The following is a 16,809-nucleotide window of genomic DNA, read 5'->3' as shown; positions in this document are numbered from 1 at the left end:
AAACAGGACCATTGCTTGTTGTCACTGAATTTGGTGAATTCATTGAAATCTGAGGTGGATCTGCTGTTCTGGGCTCTGTTAGCATACCACCTCTGGCCTGGGCACTGGGGTACATCACACAGCTGCTGTCTACCGACTGGTGTTTGTCTAGTCGGTGTATTCCCATGAGGAATTTTAAAGAAGGCAGCAGAGGTCTTACAATCTAGGTGCTATCCAGAGGTGACTACACCATGTGACTCTGAACAGGACTACAGTTAACAGCCTCCCCAGTGCCCCAGGATCCTGATAAAGGACACACCTTTCTCTTCTTCCTGGTCTTTTTGAAGTCTGATCGCCTATCTGGATTCTCTAATGATTTACCATTTCAGATTGTAGTAAGAGCAAGTGAAAGTGTTAGTCGCTCAGTTGTGTCTGACTCTTTGCAACTCCATGGACTGGAGCCCGCCAGGTTCCTCTGTCCACGGGGTTCTCCAGGCAAAAATACTGGAATGGGCTTGCCATTTCCTTCTCCAGAGGATCTGCCTGACCCAGGGGCCAAGCCTGGGTCTCCTGCACTGCAGATGGATTCTTTACCATCTGAGTTACCAGGGAAGCCAAGCCTCTCCTTCCAATAAAAAGAACGTGTGAGGTTGAATTCTCCTTAATGTACATGCCACATTTATTCTCCACTGGCTCCCTCTGCCAGACTCTCCTTTTTTAAATCCAGCCTTATCTTCCTAAAACATCAACTCTTAGTCCCAGATGTGATGTCACTCCAAGCATTAGCTTTCCAACCAGTTCACAGAAGGATAAGAGGGAATATGATATCTATAGCAAGTATGTCTTAAATAACAAGTATCTAACCACCAAACTTTAAAAAGGTCTTAGCCCAATAGGGTCTTATGTTAAGCTATCTCAACTCCGTCATGCTGACTACAAAGATGCCACTGAGGTATTTCATTCCAACTGCCCCACTTCCCTTCACCAGACCACTAAGTTGGGCAGGATGTAATAAGAATGGGTTCCTGAGTAGATTTCCCAGAAAGGTGACCTGAGGATGCTGTGAACCATATTGAAGTCTGGTGAAAAAATTCTTCGGAATTCCATAATTGTTCCATAATTTTTAAATTGGGCATCTTTCTCTTTTCCTTATAAACAATCCCATGAGTATGAATAGAAGACCAAAACTCACAGTTCTGTAGAATAAGAAGGTCCCCTCTGGTTCAACTCAGTGTGGATCATTTTAGCAAATGTGATTAACTGTTTAGCATGAAGAAGCTCCCAATCATGGCACTTATGGGTAAGTGCTAAAATCATTTCTAGATCTATAGTTTTAAGGCAAGACATATAAAAAGCATTCAGTATTTACTGAATAAGTGATAACATACACACATTGCCTTATACTCCTCAGAGTCTCTACAAATACTGTTTTATTGTAGTTTCTGTGTAAGAATGTGACATTGGGAGAAAAAAAAAAATTCCTTCAGCAGTACTGCTGCTGCTGCTGCTAAGTCGCTTCAGTCGTGTCCGACTCTGTGCGACCCCACAGACGGCAGCCCACCAGGCTCCCCCGTCCCTGGGATTCTCCAGGCAAGAACACTGCAGTGGGTTGCCATTTCCTTCTCCAAAGCATGAAAGTGAAAACTCAAAGTGAAGTCACTCAGTCATGTCCGACTCTTAGCGACCCCATGGACTGCAGCCCACCAGGCTCCTCCGTCCATGGGATTTTCCAGGCTAGAGTGCTGGAGTGGGGTGCCATTACTACTGTCCCCATTTTATTGGAAAGGACATTAAAAAATTCAGACGATAAGCAGAAATGGAAAGAGGCAACTCAACAAACTGCCCTGATTGCTGGCGTTGCTGCTTCCTAATCCTGGTGTACCAGGAGTCTTTTCTTTGCTTGGAATGCTCTCCATTCATCTAAGTGACTTTTAAGATTTGACTTTGACAATATCTACCCTTTGAACATTCTTTAGGTGATATAAAGTGAAAAGTAACTGTGCATTCCACAACATACTCTAAATGCTTATTTTTCTGTACTGGACAATACGCTCTATGAGGACAGGAACCACCGAATTCCCAGTGCCTGCCCAGTGACAAGCACTCAGTAAATCCTTGATTGATGGATGAAGGAACCTCCACAGTTCCCTCCAGAGTTTCCTACAGAAACCTCTGCTTTTAAGATCCATGTAGCATTTAGAACATGTCAGCCTGATCATAAAAAGATGAGAAACATACAGGCCTTATCTCCCTGAGACCAAAAGTCTTCTAACTAAATCTTCGTATCTCTTACCTCCCACCACAGTTTCAATGCTTAAGGAATGCTGACGAGAATTATATCATCACACTGCCCCATTCAAAGAGATTCATTCTCGGAGCACATAATTCCAGTCAGATGCAAGGTTTTCAAATTGGGGGGGGGGAATGCACTTATTTTTCACTCTTACACACAAGTGAAATAATTAGGACACTTAAGAAAGTTCCATCAATGATCACAAGATCTTTAAAGATGGGGCAAGTGAGCTTTCAAAATTGTGGATAGAGACACAGCTTCATATAATAGTCAAAATACTTATTTTCTTCAAGGTGATTTCTACACATGTACTTTGGCCAGCCCTCTAAACTGCTATATTTCCCTGAGATGTACACAGAGTATTCATAAACGGATTCAGATTTGTGGGACTCACATTGAGATTAATGCAAGAAATACCAGTTTCTCCAGGCGTATGTCAAAGTAGACAAGAGACCATAACTTTCTAGGATGTTTTATGATAGCAGCTGGTAGATCACAAACTTACCTAAACAAAAATCTGATGGAAGAAAGCAAACTTGGTTACAATTATTCATACTCCTACTGTGGGAGTTTCATAAACAAACTAATAAATATTTTCATCTTGCAACAAGATCAAGTCAAGTGATTTGCTGACATTCTCTTGAGGTTTAAAGCTTGTCTTTAATGGGAAATACAAATCATATTTCTTGTGGACACATTTTAATAATAAACTTAAAAGCACACGAGACAAAAATAATGAAAACATTGCAATGAAAACCAGACAAACTATCTACCACTTCAAAAGGGGTAAATGAAGACGGCTCGTCAACACGGTGATGCAAACAACCTCGACGCAAAATGCCACATATTGAAATCAGGTTTCAAGAAAGGGGAATCAGCAGGGGTGAGAGAATGAAAACAAGCTATCACACAAAAATAAACTCACCTAACACACACACACACACACACACACACACACACACACACACACAAGTGCCCCTCTCATAGAATTTCTAAGATAAGGAAGTGTTAGTTGCTCATTAGTGTCCAACTCTTTATGACCCCATGGACTGTGGCCACAAGGTTCCTCTGTCCATGGAATTCTCCAGGCAAGAATACTGGAGTGGGTAGCCACTCCCTTCTCCAGAGGATTTTCCCAACTCAGGGATCTCCCAGATAGTAGGGAGATTCTTTACCACCTGAGCCACCAGGAAAGCCCTTAAGATAGGTTTGATTTTGGTTAATTCAAATTACCTCCCACCTCTTTGCAACATTCCACCAACAAAGAAAGAGGTCAGGATCAGGGTTTGATACCAAATCTCTTGGGTCCCTACAATTCCAAAGCAGTCCCTGAGGATAAGATACTGGAACACTCACTTCCTTCAGAACTACTCTGGGGGAGTCCTTGTTGCCTCTCATTTTACTACTCTCGTTCCAAGGTCATGAACTAAGCACAGTCAAGGGTGCCAGCGGAGCAGCTCACCTCTGGGTCCTGTAATGACGGGTCGGTGATGCTGTGTGAATGCCGTTCCCAGGGAGGAGGTCTGTGAAGGAGAGGGGCTGCTGAAACCAGACTTCTCCGACTTCTTCAGTGTGGTTGGAGATGGCATTCCTGGCAGGAAGGATGAATGGATAAGCACACTTAAATCATGGAACCCAGCTTATGCAACCTAAAAGATCAAACTTAAAAGAATTAAAAAAAGAAATCTACCTGCGAATGGGAAAGTTAGTTTGAATTGGTTTGAATTTGTCATAGAAACAAACAGGTAACAGAAGGGTCCCCTGATGTCAGCATATAGTTGATTTTAACTTACTCTCCTAAATCACAGCCCATTTGAGGGTTTCTGATCTTCTCTAATTATGGAACACCACTTTCCCAGGGCTTCCTGAAAGTTGTTGTCTGGGCCAGAGGCCTCTGGGACCATTCATAGAGAAGGCTATAGAAGCATATGAGGATTCGTATGCAGTCATTTCATCTTGCCCGTTACTTTATTTCAGTGCCAAGGCACATTTTATATAATTTAGCTGCTTTAACATTTAAAAAACCCTCAACAATGGTAACTCAGTTGTTCACCCAGTGAATAAATTATAATAGAAAAAAAGAAAAGGTAAAAGTTAAAAAATAAAAATTAAATGGTCAAAGATGTCCTAGCCAATGCAAATAATATTGTAAAAGAATAATGACAATGGAAAGGTGTTTAATGACATAGGATGAAAACACAGCAAGCCATCACAAAATGGGATATTACACTGTGATGCCATTTTAAAATGTATTCTATGTACAGAGAAACAACTGCAAAGAAATATGCATAAACCATAATAGCAGTTCTCTTTGCACGTCGGATTTGAGTGATTATCCCTGCTTTTTTCTGCTTGTTTTTTTTCTATGACGAACATATATTACTTTATTTTAAGAATATATAATAAAAGTTTGTTTTTAAAAATAGTATTTGTACTATCGTCTAAGCTTTTCATAGCATTTCCAGCATAGCAAATGCTCTAGGAAGAAAATCATGCAAAAATTGTCCCCTGTAATTACTGAATGTAATGTTCTCAGCAACCACACTGACACACACAACTAGAGGCATCTATCAGTTTGGTAGGGCGCCAGTTAAAACCATGAAAACTTGGATGTAAAAATTAAGATTTTAAAATTTAAAAAAAAATAAATAAAAATAAAGAAGATTAAAAAAAAAAAAATAAAAATAAAGGAAATGATTCCTAGTCTCCACATCACAGGACAAATTTGGGCCCTTTTAAATTTGCAGTACAAAACTGGTCTGATTGCATGTCAAAGAACCAAATCTCATTTCACTTATATATTCATATGTATTATGCTCTGTCTATGGCCAGAGAATTATTTGGGTGACCTGGAAAAATAAATAATAAAAATTATAATGATATTAGCATGTAACTGTTATCAAGTAGTTGCTAAGTATCATTGCTATTCTAAGCACTTTGTAAGTATGCATCTGTTCAGAAACTTAGCTAGTTTGGCCTATTTCTAAACATGTGCTTATTTCTGACCACAGATTTCCTTAATGAGATTCTACAAGACAACCTTCCAAGTGTGACTACAGATTCTGTAAGAACAGAGACCAGGCCTGCTTTGCCTGCCTCTATTTTCAGGCTATCTGACAAGCAGTCTAGAACATACCAAGTGGCCTGAAAAGATATGTAAACTATTAACACTTTTACAGTTCTCAGCTTTATTTGTGGCTTTACTAAGAGATGCCTGGACAGAGCCAAACTTGGGGCTTTAACCCCAGAAAAGAAACAAACTGCAAACTGTAAGTAAATTTGCATAGACAGACAAGGACAACATGAAGTGGCGTGTGATTTTCACACAAACTAGACAAATCAGGATCAGATCCATTCTAGATCAATATCTATGTGACTTTTGAAACAAGTCACTAAGTGACTTTAGCTATATTTGTTTGCTCGCTGAATCAGTAACCAAAGTCATGTCATGCCAATGTCCTAACATCATCAGGATGAATTGAGATTTTGGATTAACGTTCACTGCAAGTAACCTAACCTAAGGTATCATCATGAGAAGAGATTTCAAATTTAAAAATAAAAGGAAAAATATACAAAGCTCCAAATGTAAACAAATCTCCCAATTCATTCAAACTTCTTCTGTGCAAACACATTTTAAGGCTTCCAACCAGTCCACTAATTTAAACTCAGCCAAATGCCTGAACTATGTGTCATAGAGCAGAAATAGAATAGAAAATGAAAATGTCAAAACTTTTAAGATGGCAGGATTTTTTTCAGATGATGGAATTGATGAAATGCAGTATCTGAACTAATCTTATTAAAGAAAGCAAATGGTTCGACTCAAGGAAAAGCTGTCACTTCTTTGAAAAGTTCATGTTTTCCAACCCATGCCATTCTAAATAGGGCAGAAATGCTGGCATGCTTTAAACCCACCAGTTCCACTTTTAAAAGAGGGGGGAGGGAAATTATATTTAGATAATATACATCAAGATGATGAAGGTGGTAAATGGATTCAAAATGATCAAAATTCAAATCCTCTTTAAAAGGGTTAAACTGAGAAGAAATACTGTGTGTACAAGAAGAACAAGCCAAACTCTGTATAATCTTCTAAATTTATCGCAGCCAAGTAATATGAACCCCAAGACTGTCATGAATCTCAAAATTACTATGTTTTCAATTTTTAAAGACTCATATTGAGCACTTTTCCTTATTATATACTTTAATATTTTCTCCATATGCATAATGTATGTTTTGGTTAATTTGATCTGTATACTTAATTGACCAAATGAAGTTTCAAAATGCTAGTCAACTGATTTCTGTTTAAAACTAGACAACATTAATCCTAGCTTTTCTTTCTGAAATCAAATTTGGTTTCTGTATGTTATGTTAAAAATAAACTCCTTGTTAAAATTTCTTTTACCAAATAGCTATACAACTGTTATACAGTTACTGCACATATGAATGACTGATTGGCTTGCTCTTAATGAGTCAAAACTTTCATTTCAATATATTTTTTAGAAGTATCAGATTTCTTAAAAAAGATTATGAAATAATGCTACACATTTTTCTGGAACAACAAACTATTACTTCAAAGTTCTCTTTGATATGTAAAAATAAAGAAGTCTAGCTGGATTTAGAAAAGGCAGAAGAACCAGAGACCAAATTGCCAACATCCACTGGATCATCAAAAAAGCAAGAGAGTTCCAGAAATACATCTATTTCTGCATTATTGACTATGCCAAAGCCTTCGACTGTGCGGATCACAATAAACGGTGGAAAATTCTGGAAGAGATGGGAATACCAGACCACCTGACCTGCCTCTTGAGAAACCCATATGCAGGTCAGGAAGCAACAGTTAGAACTGGACATGGAACAACAGACTGGTTCCAAATAAAAAAGGTGTATGTCAAGATGTATATTGTCACCCTGCTTATTTAACCTACATGCAGAGTACATCATGAGAAAAGCTCAGCTGGAAGAAGCACAAGCTGGAGTCAAGATTGCCGAGAGAAATATCAATAACCTCAGATACGCAGATGACACCACCCTTATGCGAAAAAGTGAAGAAGAACTAAAGAGCCTCTTGATGAAAGTGAAAGAGGAGAGTGAAAAAGTTGGCTTAAAGCTCAACATTCAGAAAACTGAGATCATGGCATCCAGTCCCATCACTTCATGGGAAATAGATGGGAAAACAGTGGAAACAGTGTCAGACTTTATTTTTCTGGGCTCCAAAATCACTGCAGATGGTGATTGCAGCCATGAAATTAAGAGATGTTTACCCCTTGGAAGGAAAAGTTATGACCAACCTAGAGAGCCTATTAAAAAGCAGAGACATTACTTTGTCAACAAAGGTCCGTCTAGTCAAGGCTATGGTTTTTCCAGTAGTCATGTATGGATGTGAGAGTTGGTCTATAAAGAAAGCTGAGCACCAAAGAATTGATGCTTTTGAACTGTGGTGTTGGAGAAGACTCTTGAGAGTCCCTTGGACTGCAAGGAGATCCAACCATTCCATCCTAAAGGAGATCAGTCCTGGGTGTTCATTGGTAGGACTGATGTTGAAGCTGAAAGTCCAATACTTTGGTCACCTGATGCGAAGAGCTGGCTCATTGGAAAAGACTCTGATGCTGGGAGGGATTGGGGGCAGGAGGAGAAGGGGACGGCAGAGGATGAGATGGTTGGATGGCATCACCGACTTGATGGACGTGAGTTTGGGTAAACTCTGGGAGTTGGTGATGGACAGGGAGGCCTGGCGTGCTGCAGTTCATGGGGTTGCAAAGAGTCAGACATGACTGAGTGACTGAACTGAACTGAATAGAATGGGAAACAATAATGCTTGCAATGTGGCAAATCTGTGTTCAAACAAGATCCCCTGGAGAAGAGAATGGCTACTGACTCCAATATTCTGGCCTGGAGAATTCCATGGACTGTATAGTTCAAGGGGTTGCAAACAGTCAGATATGACTGAGCAACTTTCACTCCACTTCATTTTGTTTCAATGGGACATTCCCTCCTACCGATTGCTGTAAAAACCCAATGGTGGTGAACAGAATAGGAGATGAGTTTGGTGGATGAACCTAGAGCCTGTTATACAGATGAAGTAAGTCAGAAAGAAAAACAAATATCATATATTAATACATATATATGGAAGCTAGAAAGATAGCACCGAGGAACTTATTTGCAGGGAAGGAATGGAGACACAGATGTAGAGAATGGACTTGTAGACACAGCTGGGGAGGGAGAGAGTGCGACGAATGGAGAAAGAAGGTTGTGCCCTGTGACAGCCTAGAGAGCTGGGATGGGGAGGGGAGGGAGGACATATGTGTATTAATATAATTATGGCTGATTCGTGTTGTTGCGTGGCAGAAACTAAAACAAGGCTATAAAAACAAAACAAAAAAAAAAAGCATTTTGGCTTGCCATTGGCTTTCTAACATCTGGACTTTCTGTATTTCTCTCCACTTAGCCATTTTTTTAAGCTACCTGAGTCATTTCAGACAGCGTTCAGTGGACATGGGCAAGCATATATGAAATTCTAATCTTTCAGTGACTCTGTTCTCTGGAGGCAGTTATGAGTAAAAGTACAGGCCAAAAACACTGTAGTACTCAGAATTCTAAGAAAGGCTCAAAGTTCCCCTGGGATATATACTTGGCATAATCCTCTTCCCTTGAATATGGCTGGTACCTGTGAATAAAGTGGAAGTCATTCTGTGATTAAATTGTTATATTGCAAGGGGGAAGGAATTTTTGTGACTATAGTTAAGGTCCCTAATCAGATGATTCTGAGTTAGTAAAGGATTATTATCCTGGGAGAGCCTTTGACTATGTGTATCACAATAAACTGTGGAAAATTCTGAAAGAGATGGGAATATCAGACTACCTGACCTGCCTCTTGAGAAACCTATATGCAGGTCAGGAAGCAACAGTTAGAACTGGACATGGAACAAAAGACTGGTTCCAAATAAGAAAAGGAGTATGTCAAGGTTGTATATTGTCACCCTGCTTATTTAACTTCTATGCAGAGTACATCATGAGAAACGCCCAGCTGGAAGAAGCACAAGCTGGTATCAGGATTGCTGGGAGAAATATCAATAACCTCAGATATGCAGATGACACCACCCTTATGGCAGAAAGTGAAGAAGAACTAAAGAGCCTCTTGATGAAAGTGAAAGAGGAGAGTGAAAAAGTTGGCTTAAAGCTCAACATTCAGAAAACTAAGATCATGGGATCTGGTTCCATCACTTCATGGCAAATAGATGGGGAAACAGTGGCTGACTTTATTTTTCTGGGCTCCAAAATCACTGCAGATGGTGACTGCAGCCATGAAATTAAGAGATGTTTACTCCTTGGAAGGAAAGCTATGGCCAACCTAGACAGCATATTAAAAAGCAGAGACATTACTTTGTTCACAAAGGTCCGTCTAGTTAAGGCTATGGTTTTTCCAGTAGTCATGTATGGATGTGAGAGTTGGTCTATAAAGAAAGTTGAGCACAGGAGAATTGATGCTTTTGAACTGTGGTGTTGGAGAAGACTCTTGAGAGTCCCTTGGACTGCAAGGAGATCCAACCATTCCATCCTAAAGGAGATCAGTCCTGGGTGTTCATTGGTAGGACTGATGTTGAAGCTGAAACTCCAATACTTGGGCCACCTAATGTGAAGAACTGGCTCACTGTAAAAGACTGGAAAGATTGAGGGCAGGAGGAGAAGGGGACGGCAGAGGATGAGATGGTTGGATGGCATCACCGACTTGATAGACATGGGTTTGGGGGGACTCCAGGAGTTGGTGACGGACCAGGAGGCCTGGCAGGCTGCAGTTCATGGGGTCGCAAAGAGTCAGACACGACTGAGCGACTGAACTGAACTGAGCCTGACTCTATCAGGTGAGTCCTTCAAAAGAAGGACTAGAAGTCAGAGAGAATCTCCTGCTTACTTTGAAGAAATAAGCTGCCACATGGTAAAAAGGACCTGTGAGAGGGCCACATGGCAAGGAACTGTAGGGACCTTGAGGGGCTAAGCAGGGCTGTGACTGACAGAGGGCTTTAAGGAAGCTAGAACCTTAGTCTTAAAGCTGCAAGGAATAGAATTCTGCCAATAATCATGTGTTGGGATTGATGTACATAAAATACCAGGTGTAAAAAATAGATAGCAAATGGAAAGCTGTTATAAAGCACAAGAAGCTCAGCTCAAGGCTCTGTGATAACCTAGAGGGGGTGGAATGGGCAGTGTGGGTGGGAAGTTCAAGAGGGAGGGATCTATGTATACATATGGCTGGTTCACTTCATTACACAGCAGAAAGTAACACAACATAGCAAAGCAATTGAAAAAAAAAAGTTCTCCTCCCCCACCCCCACTCCGGAGAAAACCCTAAGCTACAGAAAGGAATTTGGCCTGGACAAAATTTTGATTGTACTCTTGTGGGTTCCTGAGTAAAGGAACCAGCTAAGCAGCGCTCAGACTCTTGACCCATGGAAACTGTGAGATAATAAATGTGTGATGCTTTAAGCTAAATTCGTGGTAATTTGTTATACAGCATTAGCAGACTAACATGATATTAAAATATAAGACTTGTTGACCCTAGTAATAAGTATATTAAAGATGCCTGGTGCTAAGTCATTTCAGTCGTGTCCAACTCTTTGTGACCTCATGGACTGTAGCCAGTCAGGCCCCTCTGTCTGTGGGACTCTCCAGTCAAGAATACTGAAGGTTTCCATGCCCTCCTCCAGGGGATCTTCCGACCCAGGGATTGAACCCGCATCCCTTACATCTCCTGCATTGGCAAGTGCGTTCTTTAACACTAGCACCACCTGGGAAGCCCATTAAAGATGCTTACTATGCACTAACTAATCTCTAGAAATCCAGAAGTTTTCAATATTTTTAATGTCTGTTCTAATAATGAGGTTTTCCATTAGCCTATGCTCACCCAGAGAAAATGGTAAGACATCTTCTTAGGAAAGAGGCTCAAAGTTATTTCTAGTGGTGTAAGCACTTTGGAAAATTTCTATTTTCTCCTGATTATTTCAAGAAATAACAATAATAAAATGTGATCAAATGATATGAAGAAACACAAAATAATTCTTGAGGTCTCTCATAACAAATCAAAGAGTTTTGGGGGGTAACTTTTTGCTGCAACCTGAAATAAAAAAAAGAATACACAGGGGAAAAATCATAATCAATATTAACTCCCCCGCTCTCCTGAGTCATGAGATTACCACACACTTTGACCAAGAATTTTATAGTGACAAGAAGCACATACTACAGGAATGAGAAGCAAGTACAATATGCTGTTCTTTGCCTGAGAAAGCTTCTAAAATGAGATATTTTTGAGTCAAGGAGCTACAACATTAGTGGGAAAGGGGGAAGAAAGAGAGATCACAATAACCTATCATTTTCCACTGACAATAGAACAACATGCTGGATTTTTAAAAGGAGGTAAAAAGTCAGGGTTAGTGCTTAATTTGTTAGAGTACTTAGTCAAAAATCCAACTGTCCTGTGAAACTTATCCCTGTTTAATGTTGTTCGAGACAGCAGGACCTTATCTTGTCTATCTTTGGAGCTTGGGTGATGTAGTTTCAGTTGTCAGAGAAGATTTAACTGGTGTTTCTTTCTTCAAAGTACTAAAGCTGAGAACAGAAAAGTTAGGTGACTTCCCTAGAGGTTCAGTAGTTAAGATTTCGTGCTCCTACTGCACGGGGCAAGGGTTTGATCCCTGGTCAGGGAACTAGATCCCACATGCCACATGGCTTGGCCAAAAAAAAAAAAAAAAAGGAAAGAAAGGTTAGTTTTAATACTGTTCATTTAGACTCACAATCTGTTTGGGAGAAGATCTGGAAACCAACAAACTCTGCACTTTCATTTTAAAATCCAACATGTAAGCTGGTTGGAGAGGACCATAAAATGCCGCTTAAGTTCAGTTGTTCATGTTTAACTTCAGACATTCTCCTGTTTGCTATCATGATCGAATTCCCAACAACCTATCTTTACTGCTTTACCAGAACAACTATTATACTAAATCTAACGGCTATTAGAAGACTTCATCCACCGAGGAGCCTCAAGAAAGCCACGAGGCAGCTAAAAAGATGTCATCAAATCCCTATATATTGATCATTTCCAAAAATCAGGCTGAGAAAAATAAAAGCCACAAATGACAGAGTACCTGCTATGTACCCTGTACTTACAAATCCTTACGTCTGCATCTCAGAATGGTAGGGATTATTATCCTACCTACCTATAACTTAGTGTCACAGAAAGTAGGTATCAAGGATATCAAGCAACTTGCTCAAGATCACACAGCCATTCTTTTCTATATACCTGTAACTAGCACATCATTGTTAATCAACCACACTGCAATATAAAATAAAAATTAAAAGACCATACAGCCATTAAGTGATCATTCTGACCCAGGTCTCTCAGGCTCTAAGGTTTGTATTATTTTGTTAAATATCATACTCCCTCCTATAGTTTCTCTTGTACACTATAAAAACAGTGTCCTATTTAAGGCAACAAAATATAGTTATAGTTGAACTTTCTGATATCTAAAGAAAAGTGATTATCATCTGCAAAAGAATATGCAAAATATTAAAATGACTCTGAAGTACAGCACTAAGAATCACCTTATCTTATACACCAAAGGTTTTGCTTGGCCTTAGTAGGAATCAGTTAGGATTTTCTTAAACATACTGAATATATTACCAGTAATTCTAACACAGAACCTCCAAAAGAAAAATATCACACAGACTTAGAAGTCTTCTAATAGATAATGATACAAAGATGTTAAGTTCTAAAACAGCAAATATATACACATTAATATATACAACAGGCCTCTTCCCTATTCAACACCTTGTTTTCTCAATACCCTCCTGCAGACATTAACAGAAAGGGTCACAATTCTTCTTTTAAGAGTCATTGATATACTCCAAGCCTAGTCTATACGATAATGCAGAAATACCTCACTTAATCAAAAGTATGTGGCTAACACACACAATTATTTAAAATTCAGTAAGTCTTGACATCAAGGGAGACCTCTGAGCTACTAACATTGGTGTCAAAGCAAGTAACTCAGTAGAGGCATTTCACTCATAGAAAAGTGCAGTTTTACAGAAACTAAGAGAAGTATTTCAAGAAGACAGTTGTGATGGAGCGAGGTGAGTGCTGTTGAGAGGTCAAGCATAATGAGAATAAATGAGCTCTGTGAGAGTGAGGAGCATGGAAGATGGGTTAGAATGGCCTACAAAAATCAACAGGAAGGGAAGAAGCAGGACAATCGGTATAGTCAATTCTCATGAAGTTAGTTTGTAAAGGGAAGCAGACAATTAGGGCAGTAGCTTTAGGGAGAAGGGGGGAAGCAGTGGGAGACAGTGAAGCATACTGGCCTACTGATGGAAGTGTCCAGCAGATGGGCAGAAGGCCGTGCCTTGGGGGGAGGATAACTGAGCGAGCCAAGTCCCACGGAGGGCGAGAGGCCACAAGATTAGTACGTGGAGGAGCCAGGATTTGGACTGAGCCGAAGCTCTTCCTCCCTTCAGTATACTATTTCACCCAGGTGCCCATTACTGCTACAAACCAATCACAGGCTGGTTTAAAACAGAGCTTATTAATGGTATGTAGACATTTTTCTCCAGCCTAAATAACGTGCTAACCGCCGTCCTGACTGTTCTCTCTACATTCGGGTCTTCAGGTTCCCTTCTACTTCCAGGTCTCAGTGTGGGGAATGGATACACCAGTCATGGCTGCCAGACTAACGTTGTTGGCATAAACTGCAGTGCTGCTTCTCAAGCACAAAACAAAAGCTGAGGACCAGCACTCTATTTCCCAAGTCAACTACCACCAGCAGATTTAAGCCCAGATGCTCAGCTGCTAGATGCAGAGCACTGTCCCAGTCTCTAGCCCCCCAAGCAAGAACAGGACCATTCTAGGGCCACTGCAGCTAGACTTTATACGAGATCATCTCCAAGTGTGATGCTAAATAAAGACCGTGATGGGATAGATTAATCCCACAGTCAAAGGACCATTCTGTTTTGTGGCTATCAACACATGCTGCGTGATAGGAGGAGTTAGTGAATACTGTATTCAGCCTAGATTTGTGTCCTAATGGTAAAACCCATTAGGGTTCATTCTAAAGTAATTTATTATGATTAACACACTTAACAATACAAAAAGGTAAAACACTCAGACTATTTTGACTTTTACCCTTTTTCAGTGAATAAAAATTTTTAAAATCATTTTTATGATGGAGAGAATAAAATGAAAGTTAATACAGCTTCTGAGGTGTATCCTTCTTGTTCTATATGCAACCATTTAAAATGAGCTAAAAGGACCCCCCCCCCCCAAAGAATTATCACATCATAAAGAAGTTCAGGTAATTTAAAAGGCTTAGACACAAGTGATTTCTTCAATTTAGAAAAAAATGGGAGAATGGAGTAAAAAATTATATGGATAATTCAGGAGAAAAGAAATGATGAGTTCGCTAATGTATTCCAAATGTTCACTCGTTAAGTGAAAATTTACAACCAGAGAGAGCAAAGGATACACACAAGGAAAATACCATACCAAAAAATCTGGTTCCTGGGCCAACAATAAAGTCTCAGGACTTTTGAGATTTCCTTTCCTTTCAGGGTAAATACAGACACCCCACTGTCAGGATTCTGTTGTTGTTCAGTTGCTCAGTCATGTCCGCCTCCTTGTGACCCCATGGACTGCATCACGCCAGGCTTCCCTGTCCCTCACTATCTCTCAGAGTTTGCTCAAACTCATGTTCATTAAGTCAACGATACCATCCAGCCATCTCATCCTCTGTCGCCACCTTCTCCTGCCCTCAATCTTTCCCAGCATCAGGGTCTTTTTCAATGAGTCAGCTATTGCATTTCAAGCCCCTTATAGTTACAAGTTGGAGATTTCCTACCCACCCTATCTTCTCCCTCACCATCTCACCCTCTCCCATGTATTCAGGGAAGGATTGATTTTGGCTCAACACAGCACTCACACACATTCACAGAGGACTGGGAATGAAAAAGAAATTACTGAGAAAACTAAACTATTTTCTTTGCATGAAAAAAATAGTACAATATAGCATAATGTTTTATTCATTCTGCCTAGATACCCAGATGAAAAGTAAAAAACTCAATCATACATATGTTTGGTTTATATCTGCTCTGTCCAATATGGTCGCTACTAGCCACATGTGGTTACTTAAATTTAAATTAATTAAAATTAAATGAATTAAAAACTTCAGTGGCTCAGCACAGCCACATTTCAAGTGCGCAATGGCCTTATTTGGCTAGCTGTTACAGTATTGGACAGAGCAGAGTTAGAACATGTTGCATCACTGCACACAGTTCCATTCGGCAGCTTTGGTCTATATGCCACCGAATAATCTTTTAGATTTTTGGTCCTGCTGTAGAACAGCAGATAAATCTTACTTTGATATATTTTATCAGCATGTTTAACCTTCTTTTAAGTTATAAAAGCAAAGCACATGCACTATACAAATTCATGAACTGTATAAAGGGAAATTAAAACAAACAAACAAACACCCTTTCCTCTTTATCTTCAACAAGCTGAGGGTAAGCCAGTGCTCAAACTTGGTAAATAATCTTTTAGAGACTTTTCTCCACTCACGATATTCATTTAGATGATGTGGAGTTAAGTGTTTATCAAAATATGTTCACTCTGTCAGTTAAAACATGATTGAAAGCTTGGAGTTTAAGGTGCCTGCTGGTAGAATTTAATTTGTAAGAGATGCACAGTCTGTGACATTCCATGCTTGGGATATGCCTACACTGGGAATCTATTAAGTCCTAATGTTCCTTGGTTACAAGCAGAGCACCCATCATTTTATTTAAAATCTGAAAACTGATGTGAACATTTCATAAGGGAAAAAAGAAATATAATTTTAGGTCTCTTCAAATTGCTTGAACTGTGAAATCAAGTAATGAACGCTAGAAAAGGTTCTGTCAGCTAGAATCTCAGCTTAGTGTAGTCAGCATTTTCTTGCTAAACCTTATTATGGCAAAGCATTTGATTTTTCATCTCTGCACTCTGTTCATCTCCACAAATAAACTACTTTGACCTCCACCTGTTATGTTACTTAGTGAAATCTGCCTGCCATCCTTCAATAACCCTATTCTTTGCCTTCAAAGGCCTTTGAGTCGTCGAGAAAGTGGGGAGGTAGAGCCATGCAATGAACTGAGTGGATAACACTTTATAACTATGCGGTAGCTCATAGCTCAGGACACAAGCCACAGGGCAAAAGGAAATGGATTTTTTTTTTTTTTTTTTTGAGCTATGCCTGGGGATGCTGGAAGGGGGCAATACATTTAATCATTTTAACATTAAAAATTTTCACGGAAACATGTTCTCTTTTGGGCTCTTATTTAAGGCAGAAAACTGGCTTCCTCCTCATAAGAAGACCTCTCTCTAAAAGAGCCATATCTTCATTTCAGAGAGATAAGCCAACAGGTCATTTCAAAGCTTAAAAATACTTAAGCAGGTTTATGATTCTGACAGTTGGCAAAACAAAATGAACTGCTAACCTCAAATGCAGCTCTGTGGATACAAAAGGCCC

The 16,809-nt window shown here is 39.7% G+C and overlaps 1 protein-coding gene across 3 annotated transcripts in view; it reads right to left on the bottom strand.

The window, feature by feature from the left end:
- Positions 1-16,809, bottom strand: part of NFIA (nuclear factor I A) — a 401,134-nt gene that overhangs the window by 86,352 nt on the left and 297,973 nt on the right. For all 3 annotated transcript variants that reach the window (XM_005678336.3, XM_005678338.3, XM_005678337.3), the window contains exon 7: positions 3,735-3,863. In XM_005678336.3, the coding sequence (XP_005678393.3) occupies positions 3,735-3,863 (129 nt within the window). The remainder of the gene's footprint in view (positions 1-3,734; positions 3,864-16,809) is intronic.

The sequence above is a fragment of the Capra hircus genome, chromosome 3, assembly GCF_001704415.2.
Source record: "Capra hircus breed San Clemente chromosome 3, ASM170441v1, whole genome shotgun sequence".
Taxonomy (NCBI): domain Eukaryota; kingdom Metazoa; phylum Chordata; class Mammalia; order Artiodactyla; family Bovidae; genus Capra; species Capra hircus.
The sequence above is the reverse complement of the archived record's forward strand: the minus strand, read 5'-3'. Positions and strand labels throughout refer to the sequence as shown.